The sequence below is a fragment of the Sus scrofa genome, chromosome 12 (assembly GCF_000003025.6).
Source record: "Sus scrofa isolate TJ Tabasco breed Duroc chromosome 12, Sscrofa11.1, whole genome shotgun sequence".
Taxonomy (NCBI): domain Eukaryota; kingdom Metazoa; phylum Chordata; class Mammalia; order Artiodactyla; family Suidae; genus Sus; species Sus scrofa.
The window spans coordinates 12873741-12901114 of NC_010454.4; the positions used below are offsets into that span (position 1 = coordinate 12873741).

At 45.2% G+C, this 27374-nt stretch overlaps 1 protein-coding gene across 1 annotated transcript in view; it reads left to right on the forward strand.

Moving 5' to 3' along the window:
• PRKCA (protein kinase C alpha) overlaps positions 8547 to 27374 on the forward strand; it is a 386361-nt gene continuing 367533 nt past the window's right edge. Inside the window, 2 exon segments of the mRNA XM_021066740.1 lie at positions 8547 to 8719; positions 11957 to 11988. Coding sequence (XP_020922399.1) covers positions 8547 to 8719; positions 11957 to 11988 — 205 coding nt within the window.

Consider the following 27374-nt stretch of genomic DNA (forward strand, 5'->3'; position numbering starts at 1 on the left):
AACTGCTGAGCCACAGTGGGAACTCCTGAGTAGAAGACATTTAAACTGACCTGGGAGTTCCTGTCATGGCTCAGCAGTAACGAACCCAACTAATATCCATGAGAATGTGGGTTTGATCCCTGGCCTGGCTCAGTGGGTTAGGGATCTGCTGCTGCTGTGGCTGTGGTGTAGGCCAGCAGCTGTAGCTCCAATTTGGCCCCTAGCCTTGGAAATTCCATATGCTGAGGGTGTGGCCCTAAAAAGCCAAAAATAAATAAATAAAAATAAATAAATAAATAAACTGACCTGTAGTTTGAGGTTTCCATCTGACTTAGCCAAGGTTGTTGCCAGACATTCCAAAAGAGGAGACATCTGAACCATGACACCAAGAAGGACTTTTCTCTGACTGCCTGTGGAGTTGTGCTGTTTTTAATAGTTACTCTTCCATGGACTTCAAAATATAGAACACACCACTGTGGCATTAAAATTACTTTGAGCTGAAGCCATTGGAGACCCACAGATGCAAGAAGAGGCTTTTTCTCTGAACTCTCCTTATTTCTCTGAAAGCAGCGCCTTCCCAAAGAACTCGCCTCTCATGAATCCCTCCCCTCCCCCGGGAGTTACACAACTTTTACTACTAGATATGGAATCACCTAGACAGACCTTGTCAAAAAACATTGGATTTCATATCTCTTCTCCTAAGGGCCCATTCATCTTTCCTAAAAGTCATTTATTTTTACACATGTGCCCTCTCTTCCCCTGCTCTTTCCCCATTAAGATGGAATATGAGCCCCAAATTCTACACACTATGCAGTAACATTTTGCTTTTTGCTTTTATTTTTAATTAAAAAAAATTTTTTTTTGTCTTTATGGGGCCGCACCTGCAGCATATGGAGATCCCCAGGGTAGGGATCAAATCAGAGCTATAGCTGCCGGCTCACGCCACAGCCACAGCAATGCAGGATCCGAACCTCGTCTAAGACCTACACCACAGCTCATGGCAACACCAGATCCTTAACCCACTGAGTGAGGCCAGGGATCCAACCTGCAACCTCATGGTTGCTAGTTGGATTCGTTTCTACTTCGCCACCACGGGAACTCCCTTTTATTTATTTATTTTTTAAAATAGTTGTACTTGTGGTAGATGGCAGTTCCTGGGCTATGGGTTGAATCTGAGCTGCAGCTGCAGGCCTACACCTTGGCCACAGCAATACCAGATCAGGGCCACATCTGTGACCTATGCCACAGCTTGCAGCAATGCTGGATCCTTAACACACTGAGGGAGGCCAGGGATCCACCTGAATCCTCATGGACACTATGTTGGGCTCTCAACCCGCTGAGCCACAGTGGGAACTCCTCCCCCTCTCTCTTCAAGCCCCTCCAAATAAGGTTAGATACATTTCCACCTCTTCACTGCAACTCTCTTTTCTGTTCACTGTTCATCGCCAGTATCTGCAACAGTGTCTAAGCAGGTAGTAAGTCTTTATTAAGTAAATCATGCCTGAGCGCAATTTGTATTTATTTTAAAAATTGTATGTCTTAAATGTTTTTTTTTTTTCTGTTCTTCCTATTTTCGAGAGCCACACCTTACGTAGAAATTGGAGTGACATTTGAATGGATTCCAAGGCTTTGGGAGGTGTCACCATTCTAGCTCCAAAGCCACACAGATATAATCGCAGATTGTATAGCTTGCCCAAAAATACTAAGTGTGCATTCAAAAGAACGAAGCTGTCATCGCTGCACTGACTCGTGAAACAGCTCCACCCAAGGGGAAGGAGGCACTCTCCATCCCTTGCTGATGGACCCAGGCACATTGGTTGGACACACCTTTTGAGCAGCTTCTCTGAGTTTTGCTGGACTCTTTGCTCTATGCTAATGGGTGGCAGATATGCTAGCTTTTACCCCAGGGTTGCATTCAGCATAAATCATCCAAACTAAAACAAGATCCAAGTTTTGAAGGGAATTATGCATGTGTGTTAAAGGGTAGTTATCAGAATAGATGGGAATATATGTGATGACTTAAAGCCTTCTGGGTAAAAGTGTCCACAAAACTTCCCCCTCCCACTCATATCCCCAAAGAGAATATTACACAAAGGCAGAGATAATGTCTGGTTCACCACTGTATTAGTATATAGTAAACACAATATAGCATGCTAACATTCCAGGACCAGCATTCACTGTTAAACAAAGGAAGGGGAATTGAGTAATTGCCAGAACTTTCTTTCTGCTAGGCTACCCTGAGGCTCACTTCCACCCCAACCTTTTTTTTTTTTTTTGTCTTTTTTTTTTTGTCTTTTTGCTATTTCTTTGGGCCGCTCCCACGGCACATGGAGGTTCCCAGGCTAGGGGTCCAATCGGAGCTGTAGCCACCAGCCTACGCCAGAGCCACAGCAACGCAGGATCCGAGCCGCGTCTGCAACCTACACCACAGCTCAAGGCAACGCCGGATCATTAACCCACTGAGCAAGGGCAGGGATCGAACCCGCAACCTCATGGTCCCTAGTCGGATTCGTTAACCACTGCGCCACGACAGGAACTCCTACTTTTTTTTTTTAAAAGCTGCACCAGGAGTGTATGGAAGTTCCAGTGCCAGGGAGCAAATCTGAGCTGCAACCTATGCCACAGCTGCAGCGATGTTGGACCCTTAACCCACTGCACCACAGTGGGAACTCCCTGACCTACCCCCCCACCCCTTTTCTTTGTCTTTTGTCCTTTTAGGGCTGCACTAGTGGCATATGGAGGTTCCCAGGCTAGGGGTCTAATCGGAGCTGTAGCCGCTGGTCTATGCCAGAGCCACAGCAACGCCAGATCCGAGCCTTGTCTGCAGCCTACATCACAGCTCACGGCAATGCTGGATTCCCAACCCACTGAGTGAGGCCAGGGATCGAACCCACAACCTCATGGTTCCTAGTTGGATTCGTTTCCACTGTGCCATGACAGGAACTCTTGACCTCCCCTTTTTAAAACCAGTTCCTAGACTTCTTGTGATGCAAGTTCATTGGAGTCTGGAAGGCCTTACCCTGAGGGGAGGGATGGAGGGAGATTTTGTTGAAAGTGATATATAATGAAGAATACAAAAAAACAGTAAAGGGGAAGAGAGAGAATAAAAGCTAATGTGTGGGTAGAGGGAATATTTGGGTGGGTAATTATTTTGGGGGGTGGTTCTGAGAGGCTACTGAGAAAGTGGGAGGTCACGGTGAATGTGCTGGGGTGAGAAAGAAAGAAAGGGGGCTTGAAAAATCTGGGTAGGGTTATAAATTGGATTTTATATCATGCTCTTTGATGGCCATGAGAAATGAGGGACATTCTTATTTCCTTTGCCTGTTGGATGCTGCTATTTCTTAAATAAGACTCCACTCCAGGCCTGAACCTCTCCCCTTCTGGGTTACATTAGTAAGAATTTGAGCTCCTGGAGTGCCTGTCCTAGCTCAACAGTAACTAACCCAACTAATATCCATGACATAGGTTCGATCCCTGGCCTCACTCCGTGGGTTAAGGATCTGACGTTGCTGTGAGCTGTGGTGTAGGCTGCAGACACCGCTAAGGATCCCACTCCATGGCGTAGGCAGGCAGCTGCAGCTCCCATTCAACCCTTAGCCTGGGAATCTCCACATGCTGTGGTGTGGCCCTAAAAAGAACAACAGCAACAAGAACAAGAAAGAATTTGGGCTCCAGGAGGGTAGGGAGCTTGTTTTCTTCCTTTTGTATTCTTGGGTCTAGGGGAGCACTTGCCGCAAAACTGGAGCTCCATGAATGTTTTGGGATTGGAACCAAGCTTCACTCTCACCCCTACTGGACGAAGCGGGTTGGTCCTAGCCCCCCAGGGAAAGGCAGCTGAACGCCCTCTGGGAAAACCAACTAGTTCTTCTGCAGTCTTTTAGTTGGTCTGTCCCTTTGTTTTCATGTACTTAGCTATTTAGCTTTAAAAGTGTTTATGAGTTTTGTTGAGTATGCCATTGCTTTACAATAATTATACACCGATTTAAAGCATACAATTTGATGAGTTTTGATATATGAGTATCTGAGAAACCAACAAACAATGAACCTAGTCACCACCCCCCAAAGTTTCTTCCTGGAGTTGATGTTTTGGCATGTTTTGCCTTGGTTTAAAACTTTATTATCTAGAGATCAAGAGATAAGAGGGCAAAACATGATTCATCATGAATTGATAATTGTTGGAGCTGAGTGGTAGGTACATGGGACTCATGGTTTTGACACATGGGCATATACTTCCCCCAGCCAGGTTCAGGAAAGCACCAGGAAAGGACTGCTAAATATCTGCTCCCATTTCAATGATTTTATTTTATTTGCTTTTTAGGGCTGCACCCATGGCATATAGAGGTTCCCGGGCTATGGGTCAAATTGGAGCTAGAGCTGTCAGCCTACACCACAGCCACAGCAATTCCCGACCCACTGAGCAGGGCCAGGGATCGAACTCATGGATACTAGCTGGATTCATTTCTGCTGCGCCACAATGGGAACGCCTCCCATTTCAATTAAATTAGAGCTGAATGGAAGGCTATGGGAGTTGCTTGCGTCCTTTTGTAACTAGTGTTTTCAAAGAATCCAGGCATTATGATCTTTCATAAAAAGCACCTTCAAGGTGAGGGCGGTGGGCAATTTTGTTAATTAATTCATTAATCTTGGCCACGCCCAGGGCATGTAGAAGTTCTGGGGCCAGGGATTGAACCTACACAAGAGTGACGGGAGCCACTGCAGTGACAATACTGGATCCTTAACCTGCCAGGTCACCAGGGAACTCCCAAGATAGATTTTTTTTCTTTAATCTCCTTTCACTGGACATCTCTTGCTTCCTAACTCACAGTTACTGGGAGTGGAGGGAAATACATCTGTCGCTTTTTGGAGGAAGAATGGGCCTAGAAGTGGGGAGCTCTCAATTCATTTTCTCCAAAATGCAGACTCGGCTGAGAATGATCATCCTACCTTGCCTTTGTATGAGACTTCAGGATTTACTAAGCACCATCTAATTTTATTTATATTTATATCCATTTATATGTACGTATCATCTGGTTAAATTATTAAGAAAATGCTAGGGTAGTTATGACTATCTTGATTTTTATTTTTATTAAAAAACATAATGGGGCCCATGCCCACAGCACTGCAGAAGTTCCTGGGCCAGGGGTCGAACCCACACCACGGCAGTGACAATGCTGGATCCTTAGCCCCCTGATCAACCAGGAAACTCTGAATGTCTTCATTGTTAGATGGAGAGATACAGACTTGGAGAAGTTAATTTACTCCAATTATACAAACCAGTAAGTGCTGATGCTAGGACTGAAACCCAGAACTTCTGACTCTCACATCTGGTCTGCGCTATGGCTACGGGATAAAAACTGGAAAAAAATGGGAAAAAAGCACTTTGTTGAGAAAGCACAAATCCTGGACACCTAGAAACCTCTCTGGGCCGTCCACTTGGGAATTTATCCTCTGATGTGGATTGGGGCTAAGGAGGAGGTGAGTCAATGGCTGAAAACACATTTCTCAAATATTTTACACTCAATTGATACAGTCTCTACTCCACACAACAGCAATGAAATTCTGGCAATAAAACCTTTCGTGTTTTTTTTAAAAAAGCTTTTTTGTTGAAAGGAAAACATTAAAATTTATGGTTTCTAATGCGCTTTCAAAATGCAAGTCCTAGGCCAAGGGCTTCTCTTTCTTTACAGAAAAGTGTTTATATTCCTACCATCCAGAGGTAGTCACATAAATGAACATTTTGCTGTATATTTACCTTTGTATACGCCTGTGTGTACATGCACAAGCTTATTTACACACACAGTTGTGTCTGTACATACATTTTTAAAAATGGAAACTTTGTTTTCCATCCTGCTTCTTTCAAGTACTAGGGAATTATGGACTTCTGAAAACACAGTTCATCCTATTGGGGATCTCTGGTATTTTGCTTTGAGGTCTTCAAAAGTCTGGGCTAGGCAGCAGCACCTCTCTAAAGAGTATCAAGCTTACTCCTCAAAAACAGGGGACAGAGGAGGGTTCATTAAAAACTCTGTGTTCCTCTGTGTTTCCTGCACCTTCCCCAGGAAAGAGCAGATTCTGAAATAATGACAAATGCCCACGTCTGACGGACCACTTCACTCCCCGCCCCCCACCCCGGTCCTTGCATCTCCCCTTTCTGGAAGCCCCTCCACTTTAGCCGGACGGTGCAGGTCCTGCTCAGGTGGGCTGCAGGGGGCCAATCACGGCCCACATTCCCATCAGGCCTTGCTGTGGGCACGAGGATTCCCCGCTCCAGGGACAGCCCCACACCCACCCCACAATTGCGCTCAGCTGTAGGCAATCAAGCACTCGTGCTCAGCCTAGCTAGCAATCAGCAAGCTTCCAGTTAGTTCTCTCTCTGCCCTCAAGTAACAACCAGTAATAACTGAGGTATGAAAGCAAAGCCACAACCTAAAAGAAAAGAGAGATGTTGTCTCTCACTGGTCTCTCCACTGCTAAGCTCACTCACTCCAGTGGGTACCCGAGTGATGCAAGGCCAAGGCCCTCTTGAGTCGTAGCTCATCGTCCCCATCACTTTGCTCAGAGATTCCACTATCTGCCCCCCCCCCATTTTACTTCTGTCCTTACATCAAAGCTTCAGGGAAACAGAAGAAGCTTGCCTTCACAAACGGTGTGAGAACTCCTGTCTTAAATACACATGGCTGTGAGGATGGAATTTGTGTTTCTTTCTAGTGTTCCACTTGATTTACAAGTATTAAGCAATAATCAACCATGGCTTGAGATATGTATGGTGTTTTGTAGAGAATTTGCCATGTTTTCCAGACACCCCCTGCTTTTCATTCCTTTCCTTGCCTGCTTTTTTTTTTTTTTTTTTTTTTTTTTTTTGCCTCCTTAGACTGGAGGGGGCTGCCATGGGTGACAAAATTTCTGATCAGGGTATCAAGCAGGTGCATCTCTTTAAGCACCAACTACATTGGCTTGAGAGATTGTAAACAGGCCGGCAAAAGGAATGCCCCTTTAATGGCCAGTCAATAGCTCACACTTGTCAAAATATGAGACGTCTTATTATCAAGCATTCAACTGGGTAATTCTAAATTATGGTAGCGCTATTTGGTCTATGTGATATGCCGTAAGATAGTATATATCTTAGAAAAGTTTTATTTTTTTTAACATTTCTCGAAAGTTGAAATACGTTCTTTCTTGATGTCTTCCACACATGAAGTTGTTTTGCGGGCTTAATGAAGCTGATAATGAAATAATAATGAAATGCTGGGAGATGGCTATTTTCCCTATGTATTTCAGCATCCTCGAGACAGAGCTAATAAATATTCATCAAGGGATTAGTTGGTACATCACCACGTGGGTCCTTTGCATAGCCATGTCAGACCCCTTTTCACAAGCAGTTTTCCTTGGTAATTTACAAATGTACTGGCTGCACTCTGCACCTGCCAGTATGGCAGTAATTAGCTTAGGATGCAAAACGACTTCTAAATTAAGATTCTGGGCTGGTAAAATCAAGAAAGCCTGATCCTCGACGTTTTAACTGGGATAGCCAATGAGTAACGGGATAAACGACCAGTCCTAACACCTAAACTAGATGTCTATACAAGACGCAGGTGAAACAGAGGCTGACAACTGGAGGCGGGCGAAAGGGCCAGTTTCCACGATTGAAACTCGCTCCTTTTCTCCTGCCGTAAATGATAAACAGCGTGGTGGTCGCGGGTGGGCGGAGAAGGGGCGGGGTTTGGCCATTTTGGCAGGTGAAACGTCAAACCGATAACAAACTTATAAAAGCTGGCATCGCGCTCTAGAGACAAGCGTGGTGCTGGAAGATGGAGAAGGTGATGAAGTCAGCGTCAGAGCAAGTCGGACCGAGGCGGGCGGCGGAGGCAGCTGCGTGGAGCTGAGCCCCATCCCTGGACTCGGGGCTGAGAGGAGAAGGATGAGCCGGAGAGGGCGAGACGGAAAGGGGGGAGGAAGACGATAGAGGAACGGAAGGAGAAGAGGAGGAGGAGGAGGGCGAGAGGGAGGAGAGCCGGGCGGATCAGAAGGAGGAAAATAAAAAAAGGCAGCAGAAGAGAACAGGCCCGTCCCTCTCGGCCTCCCCCCTCCGCTCCCAAATTCCGGCGGGCCCGGTGGGCCCTCCCCAAGCCGGCGCCGCCTCCTCGCCTGCCCCGGCAGCTCCGAAAACGCGGAGGCGCCGACTCCTCCAGCGACCGCGCCGCCCCGCGCGCCCCCGCCCGCGCGCGGCCACCCTGGCACGCGCGGCTCTCGCACTCGGGGCATGCGCGGTGGGCGGCGCCGCTCCGGGCCGCCTCTGCCGCCGAGAGTAGGAAGCGCGAGCGCCGGGCGCGGGGCTGTCAGTGAGCGTGGGGCCAGCGAGCGAGCCAGAGGCTCCGGCTCCCGCTCCGGCCCGACTCTCGGCGGCCGCCGCAGCCGCCGTGCCTCCCATTCGCGACCTCGGCGTCTGGCACGCGCCCCCCGCCTGGGGTCGCCCGCGGCCCCGCAGCCCATCCCCCGCCCGCCCCCGCCCACCCGGCCCTCCCCGGCTGCTGCTCCCCGGCGGAGGCAAGAGGTGGTTGGGGGGGACCATGGCTGACGTTTTCCCGGCCAACGACTCCACGGCGTCTCAGGACGTGGCCAATCGTTTCGCCCGCAAAGGGGCGCTGAGACAGAAGAATGTGCACGAGGTGAAGAACCACAAATTCATCGCCCGCTTCTTCAAGCAGCCCACCTTCTGCAGCCACTGCACCGACTTCATCTGGTAGGTGTGCCTGGGGCGGGGCGCACGGACCGGCCGCTGGGACCCCTCTCGCGGCGGTGTCTGGGGCTGGGGAGCAGTCGCTCCTAGTCTGGGGTCCTTTCGCTCCCGGGGACCCTCGCTCGGGCCCTCTTCGTCCGGGCGCCTCTCCCCTGGGGGTTGGCTGACTCGGAACTTGGAGAGCTGGTGGGAGTCCCAACTCGGCCGGGGAAGGCACGCGCGCGCCCGGCCGCCCGGGCCACACACACGCGGGCAGAACTCCCGGGGAAGCCGGCGCCGGGTCACACACCCCCGGCCGAAGGAAGGAGGCAGGCCTGGGTCGGTCGTGACATTGATCCTCCTCTCCGCCGGTCTGGTGCCCCTGGTGCAGACGGGGGAGCAGTTTGCCGGGGTGTAAGCGAAGGAGATCAGAAAGGAGAATCTCGAGGGCAAAGTTTGCTGGAGAAACACGCCCAGGAGTGAGCGGCAGAGCGGCGGCGATTGCGCGGCGCGGGCCAAGTAGTTGGCGAGCCTGGCTGGGCGTTTTTGAGGGTGGGGGTGTGTTTTGTTTCCCATCGGGTTCGGCTTCCACTGGCACCTTGGGTCCCTGCCTACTGTAGTTTATATCTGCTGGACGCAAACTTTGTCTTTGCTGGGTGAGCCCGAGAGTGGAGACGCAGCAAACTGTTGAAAGCTTGCCGTGGGGGAGGGGAAGGAAACGGAGTAGGCAAGTGGCAGAAGGGCAGAGGGAGTCATTTAAAATAGACCCTGTCAACACGAGATTAGACTTGTAACTCTGTTGATGAAGCCAGGGGACTTAGTTAAGAAAAAGAGTTAAGGCTAAAGGTGTCAAGAGTTCAGGTAGCTTCCAACGAATACAGGTATTAACTGGAGGCCCTCGGGGTTTAGGGGGGAATTGGTTAAGTGGCTGGGCTTCAGGGGTCTCTGAACCCAGCAAAACCAGATGAAAGTGTGTGCTTTTTCCCCTAGTGAGAGAATTAGGGCTTTTATTAACCGACTTCCAAAGGTCAGTGACTCCCCCACCCCCAAATGCTTAAGAAACTGAAGAAAATCTAGAAAAATCTAGATGCTTCTGTTAGAGAAGCAGACTCCCCCTCGCCCTGTAAATTGCCAGATATCCTGCCTCTTCCACCTCTTGTTTTCTGTAGGTAGGAAGGGGCCCCAAGTCAGGGCTGTGGTTAGGGTTCCTTAACCCCAACCCCTCCTAGACTGGGAGCAGCACCAGGGTGACAGCCACACCGTGTGCCCTGCCACCAGGGCTGTGTGGCATATATATGTATCTTGTTGGGGCCCTCGAGAGAAGGGTCTAGATGGCTACTTACATCTATCACACCTGGGGAAAATCATCTCTAAGGGAAAGACTCGGGAACATGGTGCTAAGAGGTACTTAATTTCTCCTTCGTGGGTGGCTTGATGTGAAACATCACACCTGGGGAAGATCGTCTTCATCGGCCAGACTCACAAACATGCTGCTAATGAAGTGCTTAATTTCTCTTAGGGGTGGCTTAGCTCTGAATCCATCACACCTGGGGAAAAGCATCTCTAATGGGCAAGTCCCACACATGTGCTGCTAATAAGAGCTTAATTTCTTTATGGGTAGCTTGATCTGAGTCCATCACACCTGGGGAAAAATCATCAAGGGAGAGCCCCACAAACATACTAATAAGGGGCCTAATTTTTGCATTCTTTCTGAGACATTGGCTCAAAAGTACACTTATATGAAGCACAGCCACCTCTGATTTCCAGTACGTAATTTATGGAGCACTCAAGCTCCGAGGAGTTAGGTCATCACTAGATGAGGCTACTTTAGTTCTTGGAGCATCAGGGCGGGGGGGATACAGCTGTGACATTCCATTAAGATGGGAACAGTGAGACTGATGACTTTCACAGGAAGTAGGTAAAGTAAGGGGAGTTGCAGCATCCTTATTCAGGCTAGCTAAAGTCTTTCCACTCTCAATTGTTAACCCCTGGTGACCTGATGGCCTGTCAGGTCACCGGGTATACTGTGATGTGGAAAATACGGATCTCCTGGTCCTCAGAGTAATCCCTGCAACACTTTTCCATTTAACTGTAAAGCAACCACTTGGAAGTTCCAGGAAAACATTCACCAGGAGTGTTTAACAGTGGTTTTATTCAAGTTTCCGTATTCTCTGAATCCTTGATTTATAAATCATTTAAAAATTAAAGCTCTGATACTTAGTGTATCGGTTTGTTGTTTTTGGGGGGAGGTGACTAAAGATGTGAAGTGCTTTATAAATTTAAAATGCTAGGGAAAGCAAGAGATTATGACTAATAACCTTCTGAGAATTTTAATGTAGTTCATCCTAGTTGGAATGCTGTTTGCAATTTAATGTCCACGTCAGGGTTCTCTGCTCAGAGAGTAAATTCTCTGAAGTAATTTATTAAGAACAAAATATAGCTTCTGAATGTGCTTTGGAAGTTACTGATTCTCAGTAAAACTAGATCATAATCTCATGCAAACAATAGGGGTAACACTTTGTGAAATCTGACTCCTTTAGGTCAAAATTTAATGTTGAGTGGTGCTTTCTAGCAATTTCTAGGCGAAAGTTAAACATAGCAAATGACAAGCCACTTTTTGGGGAGAAACAACTTGTAGTTGGTCTTAAGGGACTAAGTTAAGTCATCTTAGACTGTAAGGTCCTTTTGTTATTTGTAGCTAACAACTTTGAATATATTCATGCTCTTGTCTTGAAATTTCAGCATTGATAGCAAAGTTAAAAAAAAAAATTGAACCTTGAATACCTTGAAAATAGCTTGGTAAGCCTTTGAAGCTGTATCTTTTTTTTTTTTTTTTGGTCTTTTTAGGGCCAAACTTGCGGCCTAGGGAGGCTCCCAGGCTAGAGGTCAAATCGGAGCTGTAGCCGCCGGCCTATACTACAGCAACGCCAGATCCTAGCCACATCTGCGGTCTACGCGACAGCCCACGGCAACACTGGATCCTTAACCCACTGAGGGGAGGCCAGGGATGGAACCCTGTCGTTATGGATACTAGTTGGGTTCATCAATTGCTGAGCCACAACGGGAACTCTGAGGCTGAATCTTTTCAGAGTTGAAGCAATACTGTACTATGAGCTATTGAGGTGTGTGTTTCCTGTCACATCATTGGGTTTCATGGTCAAACCTTTAACTCTGTAGAATGCTTTGTCACATAACTGGCTTTAAAAACATGGTATCCAACACAAAATATGTTAAGAAATCTTGTTCTTGTTTGTTTTTCAGGGGGTTTGGGAAACAAGGCTTCCAGTGCCAAGGTAAGCTGCCATGTTGGATTTTATTTTCAAGTACAACGTGAAATTAGTATTCCGAACGGGAACAGCATTTCCAGTTTTGTGATCCAAAAGAAGAAAAAGTTTAGGTATCTTGAAAATATGAGGGCTATAAATTTGGGCCTCAAAAAAATTGTATGGTATTGTCTAGTAATCTGCAGATCTGCTTTTTTTTTTTTTTTTAGGAAGAAAACCTTCCTGTAACTTCTTTTGCGCCAAGAACATTCTTGTCAGAAACTGCTGTCTTGTGTGGGTGTTTTTTTTTTTTTTTTTTTTTTTTTTAAAAAAAAAACACCAACACTTTGTGTGGCTTTTCTTTCTTCCTGTTTTTGTTCATCTTTTACCTTTGTGTTGGGTTGGACTCTTAATTTTAGGCCATGCATCACACTAGTTTCTGGTTTTTTTGATTACCATCCCGAACAAAGCTTTGCACGTTTGAAAGTTGTGTAGATGACTCGGTGATGACTGGCTGCCGTGGTCTAAGGCACATTATTCCTCTACGTTAACTGTGTGACAGCATCTGATACTGCCCGTTGCATCCACAAAGAAGTCATTTCCTCCTCTGCTCTGTAGTTGCATTTCACACACTCCAGGTATCTTATTTTCCATACTCTCGTATTGTTTAAACATTTGTCAGAACACTTGATTGCTGGTGAAGGCCTCCCAGGTTCATTAGCCCACCACCTTCCAGCTCTCCGGCCCGCTGTCTTTATTGTGTTTACTTCGTTCTGGTTACATATCCCATCTGGGCATGTGTTTATTAGGGCAAGTGGAAAGTTTATTCTAGCCTGGAAAATACCATCCTAACACTGTTCAATACTAAGTGCACTTGGAGACAAACTGGGTGTACTTTCTTAGTAACTTGAACATCTGTGCTAGTAAGTAACATAAGTCTTTTAAAACCTTGTGTGTGTGTACTTGTGAACTTGTTTCTTACATATATTTTTAAAGCCTTTTTCAGATGCCGGTATTATGGTATAATCCATCAATGTTCTGCTTTTTTTCCCACAGTGTGTGCTTAGAACCTGTATTGAATAAATTATTTTGAGAGTTACATGGAGAAATGGAGAGTCCTTTGAAAAAGAATGAAAGGCGTGTTGCCAGTCCCTTTAAAAGGGATAAAAGGAAGATGTGACTTTCCAGTTCTCAAAGTTGGGGGCCTGAGCTTCATAGGCAGCGTTCGAAGTCTTTGAAACATGGTTTTAGGAAGTTGAAAGATGTAACCTGTGACTCGGGGCTAATGAGATTCACATCTCCTGTTCCTTTTGGTAGTGTGTTTGGGTACCTGTGGAAACTCGAAAGAAAAATATTTACTAAATGTTCTAGATAATGTGCAGGAGAAAGTGGGCATGTTATTAAAACAAAGCACACGTTTTTCTGCATACGAAGAATCTAGGATAAGGTTGGTCTCCTTTAGAACTGCAGATTTTGTTGGAGTGGGCCTATTAGGCTGCAGCAGGATCTGAGTGGTTTTCCCAGAGAACATCTATTGAACTTCGAGTGGATGGGCAGATGAGTCTCACGTCAGCATCACTCCCTTTTACCTAAATTAGAAAGTGATACTCATAAGTTGTGTACTGTATAAAAACTGTTTTCCCTTTTCCCTTCCTGTTTGTAGCAGGCTAACTTGTTACAGTTGTTTGTGTGTGTTCAATGTTTGACTAGGCTCTGACCCTCAAGGATCATTTCTAAGACATCATTCATTCACTTACACATACTACTAAAGAACGTCAAAATTTTCGATCATTCTGCTTTTCTCAGCATTGGATGGGGGCTATCCTTACATATCAAACACCAGTTCTACTTTATTCAATTGCATGTGAAATACTAAATTTAGTCACCTGTGTCTCTTGAGGGCACACTGTTTCTAACTTCTTACTAGTACATAGTACAAATAACAGCTGCTAATATCCTTTACTGGTACAAGTATTTTTTTAACCGTAGATCCTGTGTGTGTTTACATTGTAACATTTAATGACCATAACTCAATTGTTCTCCAGAAAGGTTTCAGTTTATATTTTCAGTATGAAGGCATCCCCATTCTCGTCACTCTTAGTGATACTGGATAATATAAATCTTGTGCATTTTTGGTCTGGTAGGTGAAAAGGACTTCTTTCAAGTGCCATCTCCTGTGTAAGCTTGAGCACTTTTTTCAAAGATGTTTCAGCTGTTTCTATCCTATGAGTTTGCTTAATGTTTGAAATTGAGTTTACAAACCAGATTCTAGCAGTGAACGTGTTTACTATTCCTTTGAAGAATTCAACCAGATCTAATGAGTTCCCCTGTTGCATTTACAGATTTTAATACACAGAGGACATTTCAAGTGTAGGTCTGTTTGTAGCAGGCTAACTTGTTACAGTTGTTTGTGTTCAGTGTTTGACTAGGCTTGTACTAACCCATTACTTTATTTGTTGTAACTTGGTTAGCTCAGGATAATGCTGCTTTCCCCACCTTGCCTACCCACGGCACATGGAAGTTCTGGGGATGGAACCCACACCATAGCATCGATTCAGGCTGCTGCAGTGATAACGCTGGATCCTTAACCTGCGGTGCCGCAAAGGAAACCCTGGCCAGTGCTCTTTAATTGCACAGTAGTTACCTAACGTCTCCTATCGGGACACTTGCCTCAATCTTGACCTCTGACCATCTTAGACTATATTCAAGTTTTCTTTCATGTTCTCTAACTTTTGCTGTTCTGTTTGAGAGGCTCATTCTTATTCAGAAGAATGCCTGGTTCTCCGTGCTTTTGGCAACACACCCTCTGGAGATGGCAGCTGGAGTTTGAGGCTGCTTTTAAGTATGCCTTGTCCATCACATGACACAGGCAGTGTCTTCCAGCTATTAGTACACAGCATTTTGCTTTGGTCGGTAGATAAATATCTGTGGCTAAGTATCCTTCAGCTTGAAAAGTGCATGTGGCCAGGATTGAGTCACATATATGCATGGTGTAAGGTAGCTTTAAATCTAAAACTTGCTGGGAGTTCCTGTCGTGGCTCAGTGATTAATGAATCTGACTAGGAACCATGAAGTTGTGGGTTTGATCCATGGCCTTGCTCAGTGGGTTAAGGATCTGGCATTGCCATGAGCTGTGGTGTAGGTCACAGACTCGGCTTGGATCCCGTGTTGCTGTGGCTCTGGCATAGTTCAGTGGCTACAGTTCTGATTAGACCCCTAGCCTGAAAACTTCTATATGCCAAGGGTGCGGCCCTAAAAAGACAAAAAATCTAAAATTTGTCAATTTACTAAAAAATTGAGTCAATTGGAAAACTAGAGAAGTTTTAGTTCTTAAAACTGGGTTTGTAATCTCTGCCATTTAGGAAGCATATTTTCTAAAAGTGTTTTAAAGTATAAAATGTTTTTCCACTCTTCTTCCCCCCAGGATATAATTGAAAGCAGGGTGCTTTTCTGAAAAAATGTACTGGGTTTCCCCCACTGTTATTTGGTGGTCTCCATGCCATCCTAATATTGCAGCGCAGGGATACGGCCCCGAAGATGTTAGCAGGGCCTGTAACATGGGATGATCACGTTGTGAGAATTTGTTGTCTGACACGGTGGAGCCAAGTGCCGTAAACGCTGCGGAGGAGGACACAGGGTAGATCTTGAAGCCATGGAAACCTTAAGGTCCTTAAAGATGAAGGAAGACAATCCCCAGGACTTGAATTTGCCTTTTGACTTTTGTCGGCCTTCATGTTCTGTAGGTCTGCTTGATCTGGTCAGTGCTCACCTCATCTCTGAGGCTATTGGAGAGCTGGGCTAAAAAAGGAAGAGGAGTTTGTCTGGCCTGCTCATTGATCAAGTTGAGATTCAGACCCTGAAGGTCTGTCCCCAGTTGGGCTTTTCTGTCCTGCTCCGGCTGCTTCCAAAGGCAGTTGTCTCAGAGCAGGGCAACGCATCCTGCTGCTTGAATATTCTCTGCCTCTGGGGCAGTGGAGTTGAAGCAGTCTTATCTCCTACTCTCTACTGGAAAAGGGAACCAGCCAACTCAATTTTTTTCCCCTCTTCAGAGTTAGCAAGACTCCTGCAGGTCTCTAATTACAGTAATAGAAACAGTGTCTCAAAATGTGACCTGCTTATTGGCCAGTGCCAAACAGTCTGTTACATCTGCTTAGCCTCCCATGTTTTCCCTGCTTTTTCTATTCTTTACCTCTTGGTGAATGTCACAAATTAAAATGTACTGCTCACCCAGCGCCTCCAGTGAATGCACCCTAAAGAGACAGCATCAGAGTTAATTCCCTTGGATGACCGTGATCAGCAGAAGGCTGTTGGTTCCGTAATGGTCCACCCGGGATGTTGGAGCTATTTGCAGGGAATGAATTCAAGTTCATGTCCAGGCACTTTTGAACCCCGAGCCATTTTCCTGCTAAGAACACACCAAGTGTTTCGCTAAACCTGTGTCTCTAACGGAAGCTCTCTTTTTCTGTCGAGTTAAAAAATCAGCCTTCCTGCACCTTTGCTGATGACATTCTGTTGGACAGACCCGTTTCAGGGTAGCTATTTCGGCTCACCTGAGCTGGATGGTAGTTGATGTTTAAGGGAAGAAAAAGAATGAGTTCCCGTTGTGGCTCATTGGGTTATAAATCCAGCCAGTATCCATGAGGATGCAGGTTCGATCTCTGGCCTTGGTCAGTGGGTTAAGGATTTGGTGTTGCCCCAAGCTGTGGTGTATGTTGCATGTGTGGCTCCGATCTGTGGCTGTAGCGTAGGTCAGTGGCTGTAGCTACAGTTTGATCCCTAGCCTGGGAACTTCCATATGCTGCGGGTGTGGCCGTAAAAAGGAAAAAGGGGGGGGGATAGTCCCCACCCCTTTGTCTGTGGGAGTTAAGGAATTCCAGAAAACACAGCCCCATCTAAGGGAGGGTGACCTTTAAGAGAGGATTGAGTTGGCAGCTTTTCAAAAAGGTGTCTAGTTATTCTCATCCGGGCTTCAGGGTTCTGAGAGGTGAACAGTGTAGATAGCAAGTGCCAGCAGAGGGAAAGGGGGCTGAGAACGGGATGGGGCCGCATGGCCAGGTGGGCTACCTTGGACAGTCCCTTGTCTTTGCTGTGTACTGGGTTGGGTCACCCTGAGACTCAGTGACAGCCTGTTTTCAAAGGTGATGCCGTGATTGTCCGTTTTCAAAACAGGTCAGCATCTCAGGGCCCCACTTACCTGGTGACCCCACACTCCCAAATTAGACACTATGTTAACTGTAGATACGGTGGTTATGTATATGGTTCCAGAAAGATCCAAGTGAGCATGAATATAATTCAAAATCGGGGGGTTTGCACTGAAGTCAGGTCGAAGCTTTATTTCGAGTTCAAAGGTGAAATTGTCCTTACCGCCTAAAGTGCAGTGATGTGCGGTTGAGGTGGACAGTTAGAACGACTAACAGTGTTTCCTCCCCAGAAACACATTAATACTTGTTAGAAGGCGGGACCGTGGAGAGGTGGAGGCACTGGGGGTTCCTGTCTGGTGCACGTTGCTTCTGAAGTGACTGCTGATGAACGGCTTTCTGAGTCGCCACTGTTTGAATCTGCAAGCGTGTTATTCACAAACGTGCTCCCTACCAGACGCTGATGCCCGGGTTGACAGAGTGGTTCCTTATCCTGCTACCAGGCGGGAGGAACCGAGTATTTATTGTTATAGAGGAATATGACATGTGGGTTTCCTCTGACGTTCTGGTGTAACTTACTATCCGGTGATGCTCTGGGATGATGGTCAAATTTAAGTTTCTAGGCCCATTAACCCTTTGCTGGCTCAATTTTTCCTTCAGTGTTTTTCAAAGTAGCCTTAATTGGGATGAAGTCCGGCTCCTTGGCAGGGCATTGCAAGTCTTAAATCCCACCACCTTTTTCAGACTCATCTAAGGCTGCTTTCCATCTTCTCATCCTCTAGTCACTCTAAGCCATGTTCTTCCAGAAACGGTTTTCTTTCCTCCCCCTGCCAACCCTACCAGGTGATACACCTGTGAGTCTCAGCCTGCGGTTTAACTCCGGTCTCTTCCATCCTCCCTGCCATTCTGGACACACTCCCTCTCCTAGGACCCTCTGCCCTGTAGTATTTCTTGTCTGTTTCCTCTGCCTGCCTTGAGAGCAAGGACTGAGTCTTATTTCTGCTTTCCATGTGTTCACACAGTGCCTGATGTTCAGCTGACACTGTAAATATTTGCTGGGTGTAAGAGTATATAAATGTTAGAGATATGATATGAATGTTCGTAGCCAGAAGGATCACGGTGACTTCTGCCTGCCGACTACTTTTTAAATTCTATCTTATTATCCAGAGTTATGTCAGCCAGGGTGGATCTTGAAATGGCTGAAGAGTGCTTTCTGAAGCTGAGCGTACTCGTTCAAAATACAGAACAGAGAATTCTAATGTGTATAATAAGTTGTACGTGATGTTAAACCTCAAAAATGAGTACAAGAGGAATAAATCACTGAACAGAGCTGCCTTCTAGCTTTAGAGAAGCATCCGGGCATCAGAAAGGAAACGTCCTGCCTACATGTGGGACAAGAGTGTAGTGTGGCTGCAGCAGGAGTGGGGAGGGGGTATGCCTTGGGTACAGGATGGAAAATTAAAACCAGCTCCATTATATGTTTGGTACAGTCATCTAAACATACTTTGTGATTGCTGATAGCAAAAACCAGATGGTCGTGCTCCAGGGGAAGCAGTAGCTTAACTTGCTTCTGGTATTTTTAAACTTCTTGCGCCTGAAAGGTTTTGCTCCTTGATGTGAGGAGGGATGGAGGAGCTTGGCAGTAGGGGTGCTGGGGTAGAATGGTTGAAACCGAGTTACAGTTCCTTTAAAGGCCTCAGTCAATTGGAAGGATGGAAAAACTCATGTCTGTTAAACACCAAGACATGCCTGCTGTTAAGCTTTCTTCTGTGTACTTTAGTTCAAAAGCACCAGATATTAGTTTTAAAGAAATGAGTGCTGGAGCTCCCTTGTGTGTCAGTAGGTTAAGAATCCAGCGTTGTCACTGCAGGGGCTTGGGTTCAATCCCTGGCCCAGGAACTAATGCATGCCAGGGACACAACCAAAAAGTGCTGAAGAGTTGACCAGGTTGATGGTAGGAGCATAGGTTCAGATGTTAACAGTTAAACATTTTTCAGAGCCAAATGGAAACTTTTCTGGTACTTTTCAAAGTCTGGATTTCTAAAGGGGAGGAAAGAATGATGTCATCAAGGGAAATGCTGAACCATGTCCTGGTGACATAGAATTAAGGCCTTGCCATCCTCCTCTGTCAGAACTTCCATGACAGATGCTTTATTTCAGGTCTCTCCCATCAAATTGAAACCTCATGTTTGGTCCAAGACATATTTTGGGATGGCATGGTTTTAACAGTCTAGTTGAAATTGCTCTATGTTCAAAAGAAACCCTTTATTAAATTATACAAAGGGAGAAAATGGTTTCTGGAAATAGATTTCTATCAAGAATGAAAGAGGGAAATGATTTAATGATCAGCATCAGAATTAAGAGTGAGTTTTCAAAGTAAGATTAGCATGAGGACAGTTCATCTTTAATATTTTCTCTTGCTGTGTTTTTTCCCCTCAGTGTAAGTCTCCAATTTCTGCTTTTAGGGAAATACAAGATCCACCTGTATTATCTGGGGTTACTCCAGTAGGTGATTAGGAAATAAGAATGGACGTATAGGGCACGAAGGTGTTCTGTAAATAAGTTTAGATCCAACTTGGATCAATCTGTATGAGAAACAGGATAAGAGGAAGATCCAATTAACAGCTGAATTCTGAACAAAATTCTATTTTAGAGATGATTTAGCTCAAGTGTCACCTTTCCTGTTGGTGACACCATGACTCTGGGGGTAATGTGTGTAGTGCCTCCTGTACAGTAACACAGCTCTGTGACCTAGGGATTTTCCTGTACTGGAAACACAGTAACCATCACCCAGGTAGTGCCTGAATCCTGTCCGGAGCACTGGATTACTCAGCTGATCCTCGTAACACTTGGGAAGGAAACAGTGTTGCCCCCATTTTAGATGAGGAAGTGGAGGCAGTGAGGCACAGAGGTTTGCTAACTCGCTCAAGGTCACGTAGTTTAAGAGATAGTGGAGCTGGGATTCAGTCCCTATGCTGTTAAGCTGGTCACCCTGTGGCCTCACCATTCCTCTTGTTTTGTTGGAAATTGTTGCACCCTTTATTTGATGGCAGAGGTGTGGAAGGATGACGTTCTTCAACTTGGGAACCCTTCCGGGCTCACTACCTGTCATGGGGGAGCCTGCCACACACTGGGTCCTCCACTGTATGTGCGTATTGTGCCAGACACTGCAGGGCAGAGCCTGGCCGCTTGAATGAAAACAACTCATCGTAATAAACCTGAACCCAGTAAGGAGCTGATTGAGGATAAGGAAGATACTTTCTGGGTTCTTTTGGAGGTGGCTTCCAATTTGGCTTTGTAGGAAGTATAGACTTTGCATGCCTTGGGGGAGCCTGGGGCAAGATGCTCTCAAGTGAGGAGATGCTGTGAAAGAGATGAGTGACCTGTGCATTAGGGGACCCTGCTCCCTGGAGAAATCGGCACCGATCCCCAAGCAGAGCAGATTGGAGACGTGCGTCCTTGCCCACGCGCTGGCTCCTCTACGCTGATCCACGATTTCCTCTTGTCATGCTCGTTTTTCAGAAAAATAGGACAGTGACAGGAGGTGAGAGCATCGTAACCGTGTGAAAGATAGATGGTATCGGTGCTTGGAAAATGTTTTAGAAAGTGTGCTGCTTAGACAGGAATCCCAGGTTCTCTCTGAAGCTGGTACCACGGATGACAGCCTCCTGTTGGAAGTGCCGGGTCTTGCAGCGTGGAGGTGGGGACTGGAGGGGATGCACTGAGTCCTCATAGGTGCACATACATTAAGAAGGGAAATATTAAAACATTTCACTATGTAAATCACTTTATTTTTAAAACTACATACTTATTCTATTCAGACAGCATCTCCGGGTCGCTGTCGCTAGTTATTCCTTCTCTCCCTGGGTCTAGACTCTGGAGAAAGTGTTCTAGCCCTGATTAGAAACTGAGGAGAGGGAAGGGGGTGCCACAGAGCACCCCAGCTGCGAGCATAAGATGGGTTTTTATTGGGATTTCAGATCTGCAGAACAAAGGGGGCTCACATAAAATTGCTACCAACGCTGATGTGTGCTTGGAACATGTCACCGCCCTCGGGGGAGCTGGCATTCCTGTCCCTGCTCTGTAAGGATGGACGCTGTTCAGAGGTTAAGTTGCTTGAGCAGGCTGAGGCAGTGAAGGCGTTCAGTTGCAGTAGCTGCTTAGTATGTGAAATTGTACTGATACGTAGCTAATTCGTCTTTCTCATCTTTTCACTTGGTCTTCCTTCCCTCAGGTTTTCTAATAAAGTATGCTTTGTGGTTCTGTTTGTAATTGGAATAAAATTTATTGATTTGGGAACGTGAGCCTCATTCTTGTAAAGGCTTTTGTTTCCTAGTTGCCATTTGGATTTGTTTTGAAGTTAAGTGGCAGTAAATGAGCTTAAATTATTTTTCCTCTTTTTGTTGAATTAATGCATGGTACATAACTATCTGAAAATGTGAAAATGGGAGATTACTCACTTCTAAGACTTCAGAAATGGCAACTTGATGCCTAACTATTTTACACTGTAAGGGGTATTTTAAATTGAACTTTTTTCTTCTAAAAGGTGCTTAATGTCGTCGTAATCATAAGTTGTGGATGTTTAACACGTAGGTGGATTACAAAATGATCACATTGTGAATCATTTGCCTCATTTTGAAATCTTTTGAGTCAATCCAGTGTTTTCACATGTGGAGTTTGATCACTAAGTGATGCTTTAGTCCCACCTTAGTTTCTTCCATGCGACTGACTGATTAACATGGGAAACTTGATATCATTCTCCTGATTGAATTTCATTTTCTGTTACAGAAGCATGCAGGACTGATGTTTACTTGCTCTCGAGGTTCAAAATCAAGCTGGTTGAAGGGCTAAGAGATGCATTGTCTTAGTTCCCCTTTCTAGCTTAACTTGTCCTACCCAGCATGGCCCCTGCTGGTGTTGAGCTGAGTCTGTGATGATGTGCAGATCACCTTGCAGAGTCATTTTCATAAAGATTGTTGGGAGACGGAACAGTTTAAGACTTGCCATGGTTGTCTAAAGTGAATGGAATGAAATGCTGTAGAATAATTAAGAGCACCGGTAAAGGGGCTGGATAACTCGGTGAAGGCTCTAGGCTCATTGATGAAAGGTGTAATACTAAGTAAGGTTTTTCGTAATTTAAGTATAAACTCAGGAAGAATAAAGCCTTCATGACACTAACTTTGACAGGCTCACTTGTGAGCAAGATGCTTTGGCTAACTTGGTGAATTAACGAAGTCCCAGATTTTATCTGAGGTCTGAAGTACATTAACTTCTGGTTCTTGTTTGTGTTTCCCATGTGTCTCTTCTAGGTCAAATTATACTTGATATTCTGTATATTTTGTCCTAACAGTCTGAACTTAGGCGAAGACTTACTTTTAGGATTTAAAAAAAAAAAAAAGTAGGAGTTCCCTTCATGGCTCAGTGGTTAATGAGTCCGACTGGGAACCATGAGGTTTTGGTTTGATCCCTGGCCTTGCTCAGTGGGTTAAGGATCTGGTGTTGCCGTGAGCTGTGGTGTAGGTTGCAGACATGGCTCAGATCCCGCATTGCTGTGGCTCTGGTGTAGGCTGGTGGCTACAGCTCCAGTTCGTTCCCCTAGCCTGGGAACCTCCATGTGCCTTGGGAGCAGCTCAGGAAAAACACAAAAAGACAAGAGTATATTCAGGTCAGATGGGCAAAATTTTAGTCGCCAAGAACCTGGATTGTTCTTAAATATTTAATACATTAATAGGTAATTAAATACAGGCTTATATTTAAATGGTGGTTAATTATCTGAATTGGTGTCCATTTAAGTACTGACCTTGACCTCCTTGGTGAGTTCTATTGCCACAGCTTCCTGAAGAGCCATGTTCTTTGAATTTTCAGCAGGAAGAGGTTCTGGAGACCGTATGTCTGAGGTCCTTGAGTTTACAGCTGTGGACCTGGCCCAGAATTTAGTAACTTGTTGTAAACTCAACCATAACAGTGTGATATCTAAATCTCCAGCTCCTGGAGTTCCCATCGTCGTGGCCCAGCCGTTACTAAAGCTGACTAGTATCCATGAGGACAAAGGTTCGATCTCTGGCCTTGCTCAGTGGGTTAAGGATCCGGTGTTGCCATGAGCTGTGGTGTAGGTTGCAGATGCGGCTCAGATCTGGTGTGGTGCTGGTGAGGGCCAGCAGCTACAGCTCCCGTTCGACCCCTAGTCTGGGAACCTCCATATGCTGCAGGTGCAGCCCTAAAAAGCAAAAAAGAAATCTCCAGCCCCCAACTCCCATACGGTGACACTGTGCCCACTACATCTTCCTGCTTCTTGGTTGCTCATTAACTTTTCCACTTGTACTCTGTCGTCTTAAATCTTAATTAAGTTCTATTGCCGGTGAGAATAGGTGCTCATCCACATAAGCTCTATAAAAGTACGAGGAAATCTGCAACCAAAGCAGGCACTAGATTGGCTTTTACTGCATTTAAAAATGTGGCAGTGCCTTTTAGAGACAAACATGCATCTTGCTTTGAAGCCTGGGAGTTTTATTAAGAATTGAATGTTTATCTTTCATAATTTAGATTACCGGTCTGATAGCAGACCTCATTTAAAATATTAAATGCTCAAGACTTTGAATTTGCATTGGATGAATTCACAGGCGAGGAAAATGACTCAATTCCATATTTGACTTTGTCTAAGTTTAGCTCGTCTCGAGCTACATAGCTCTGTAAGGCTGCTGTTCTTACACTGAGGTATTACAACAGAGCTGATTTTGCATTTTATTTCCTAAAATATGTACAAATCAATTAACCTACAAATGTACATATTTTTAGTCCCCCCCAAAGATTTGAAGGGTGACTAAATATAACCATAGTTTATTTAGTAGTTGCGTCTTCTGCAGTGTAAGTAATCCTGCTGTTAAAATTGAAATTATTTCTGAACAATGGTACAGGCAAATATAGACGTCAAACCTTAGTTTGTTGAATTGAGGTTCTAAAAAATAGATGCATAAATACGCAAAATATACAAAATGATGGGACTGAAGTTAAACACAGACGCATGTACATGCCGCCTTCAGTATTTTTGTCTAAATCCAAACACCAGTCTTGTAATTGTTCCTTGGAAAATTTTCCTTCATGTCCTAGATTTCTAAGTGGTTTTAAAAGAGCCAAAAATGATGATTCCTCTTTTTCCCTTGGTGAGTTTCCGTGCCTTACTCTCGGACATCTTGGTTGCTCCAAGAGTCTTGGAACCAGATTAAAAATGAGAAAATTCTAAGTAATTTTGAGGAATGAATTTGAAGATTTGATAGGACTTGTTAGGAGTAGGACATTTCCATGCCACCTCTTTTGTGCCCGCTGCCCTATGGAAGTGATTGCCTGCTTTGAATAACAGCCTGCCTTTTCAAATGCAGCTCACTTTTCTAGAAAAAATAGTTGATTCCAGGGTGGGGCAGTGGGTGGAGGCTGAGACTTACGCTCAACCTCATTGCATTCTCAAGTGATAAAACCGTCCTTGGTGCTACCTGGAGTTTTTCTCATCAAGCTCCTTAATTCTTTGGAAGCAATAATATTCCTTGAACTAATTCTAGACACTGGAAAGTTGAAGAATGGTAAGATACAGGGAGTTTCTGTATCTCTTGCCCAGCTTCACTTAGCCTTGGCATCTTATATAACCAGATTATTAATTATGAAGGACAGGAAATGACCATTGGTGCTATAATAACTGCAGTTTAGTGCTTGTTTGAATTTTCACTATATTTTCCTTTGTCACAGGGTCCCATGTAGGATCCCACAGTACGTCTAATTTTATAACCTTGGAGATAAGTCATTTTTTTATCGAAGTTGTATGGTCTATCTAATCATGCATTGCTGCAGTCACATGTCTTCCTTGATAACAAATCGGACCACTCCTGTTTTTTATTACTGTTAGTTGCATTGGAGTAATGTCAGTCGGGTGGGGTCTGCCTCTGGTCACTGTGCTTCCTGGGTGATTGTTGGGTTCACATTGCTTCTCGTTGCCAGGAGTCTTAGCTCCAAGCAGAATGAGAGGAATGGAAGCCATTGAAGATCAAGGATCTCAGGCATTTGCCAGGTTCCCCCCCCTCTTCTCCTGGAGAGCTGAATTAGGAATTCAGAGCTTGATCTGGAAAGCTAGCTGTTCTCTAGACTGTTGTCCAATAGTTTTGGGATGCTGCGAATGCACCGTAATCTGTGCTATCTAGTATGGTAGCCACTAGCATCGGCTGGCTTTAAAGAACCTGAAATGTAGAACTGAATTTTTGTTTTTAATTACAAGTTAACATGTAGTCAGTGGCTATGGTGATGGAGAGTTCAGCTTTAGAGCATTCTTAGGGAGTAAAATTGGATTATACCTTTTCAACCTTGCACTGTAAAATGCAGATATATGAAAACCACAGAGAAAACGTATGGTTTAATGAATTACCATAAAGCCAACACTGCTGGAACCACTCCCCAGGTCAGGTGGCGGAACTTGGCTGGTCTTTCTCTTGCCTTGTTTCTTCCCCTGAAATAATTCTGTGACTTTTAGATCCATAACTTCTGCGCATTTGAGTTTTATCACCCAGCGCATAGCCCTAGATGCTGTAGTTTAATCTTGCACATTTAAAAATAACCAGAAATGTCCTTAAGTGTCTTTTAATCTACAACGTTCCCTGCTAGTCCCCATTTTCTGGTAACTTATCTGGGGGAATATCCGAGGTTCTGGACCTGTAGGGTTTCCCACAGTCAGAATCTTGGTGACTGCACGCTCCTAACAGAGCTTCATGTTCCTGCGTATTTTATGCACATCGGCAGCTGGATCCAGATGTTTGATTGGAGTCAAGTTCAATTTGGGTCACAGGGTTTAAGATGCCTTTATAAGGTCACATGCCTTATAAAGGCATGTATGTTAATGCACATGTATGTTAATGCATAAAGACCATGAATGGGGTTTTTTGTCACAGTACCCCAAGTTGCTGTGAACATAAACCAGTTGAAGCAGAGTAAGTTTTGCTGAGGATGGTGTGCAACGTGGAAGCATCTACTGTACACTGCTTGTAGAAAACTGGGTTGTCGGCGGTTTTTCTAAATGTATGGTGGTCATTACACCTCTATGCAAATTTTAGTCTTACCAAGTCCTTCTGTGGGCGAGAGGTTGGTATGTGTGGGTGCGTCCATCTGTGGGTGGCGGAAATAAGTACTAACGGAATTGTTATGCAGCCATTTACTTGTCTAAACCTCCCCCCCATGAGTGTCTATGTGGTCTTTTTGTTCTTGGTCTTAATTTCCAACTCAAGAGCAAAATTTGGCCTGGCAGTTATTTTTGTACCCTAGAGTATGTGGGGGCAAAGAGAAGAAGCATGTGAGGTGACCGTGGTGTCTTCCTGTTGGAAGAAGCAGATGGTCAGCTCCTGGAGCTGCTGTATACAGAACCATGTACTAGCTGTGGATATAAAGGAGGATTTTCATAAGACTCGGGGGGGGGGTCTCTTGACTCCTATCAGGGAGTTTATAACTAGATGAAGATGCCTTTGATACTTAGAGCGCTAAAGAGTACTCAAAGTCGGAGTTCCCATGGTGGCCCAGCGGTAATGAATCTGACTAGTATCCATGAGGATGCAGGTTCAATCTCTAGCCTTGCTCAGTGGGCTAAGGATCCAGCATTGCCGAGAGCTGTGGTGTAGGTGGCAGGATGTGGTTCAGAGGGAGTGTTGCTGTGGTGTAGGCTGGCAGCTAAGCTCTGATTGGACCTCTAGGAGCTTCCATATCCCACAGGTGTGGCCCTAAAAAGTGCAAAAAAAAAAAAAATGCTTAAAGTCAACATGTATATGCTGAAGTGTTCAGAGATCTTCCTGGAAAAAATGAGCACCAGACTGGAAATTGGGTCATCCTGGTTTAAGTCCAGTTTAGGCTCCTCCCCTCTTTGCAGTGGGGGAGTTGGATTCTCTTAGGAGTAGCAAGTATGTGCCATTCTTGTCAGCTGCTATGGCAGATAACTCATCACGGTCCTCTTGCAACTTCAGCATCCTCAGGGCTCCAAGTAGCCATTATACAGCAGTTGATGGGAAGAGACCTGGAAAACTGACCCTCGTTCCTGGGCTGACGACTTTCCAAGCATCCTCCCGGGATTGATCTCTGGAGGATAGACCAGAAGCACGACATCACCTTGCTGCTTAGTGTTCCTGTGTTCCTCCTCCTCTTAATCATTCCATTGAAGTATGGTGTCTTGGAAAAATAACCTACGGCACTGAAATTTTCCCTAAAAATAATTGTCATTGAAAAATGCTGAAAGTTTCATGCAAGACAAACCACTGG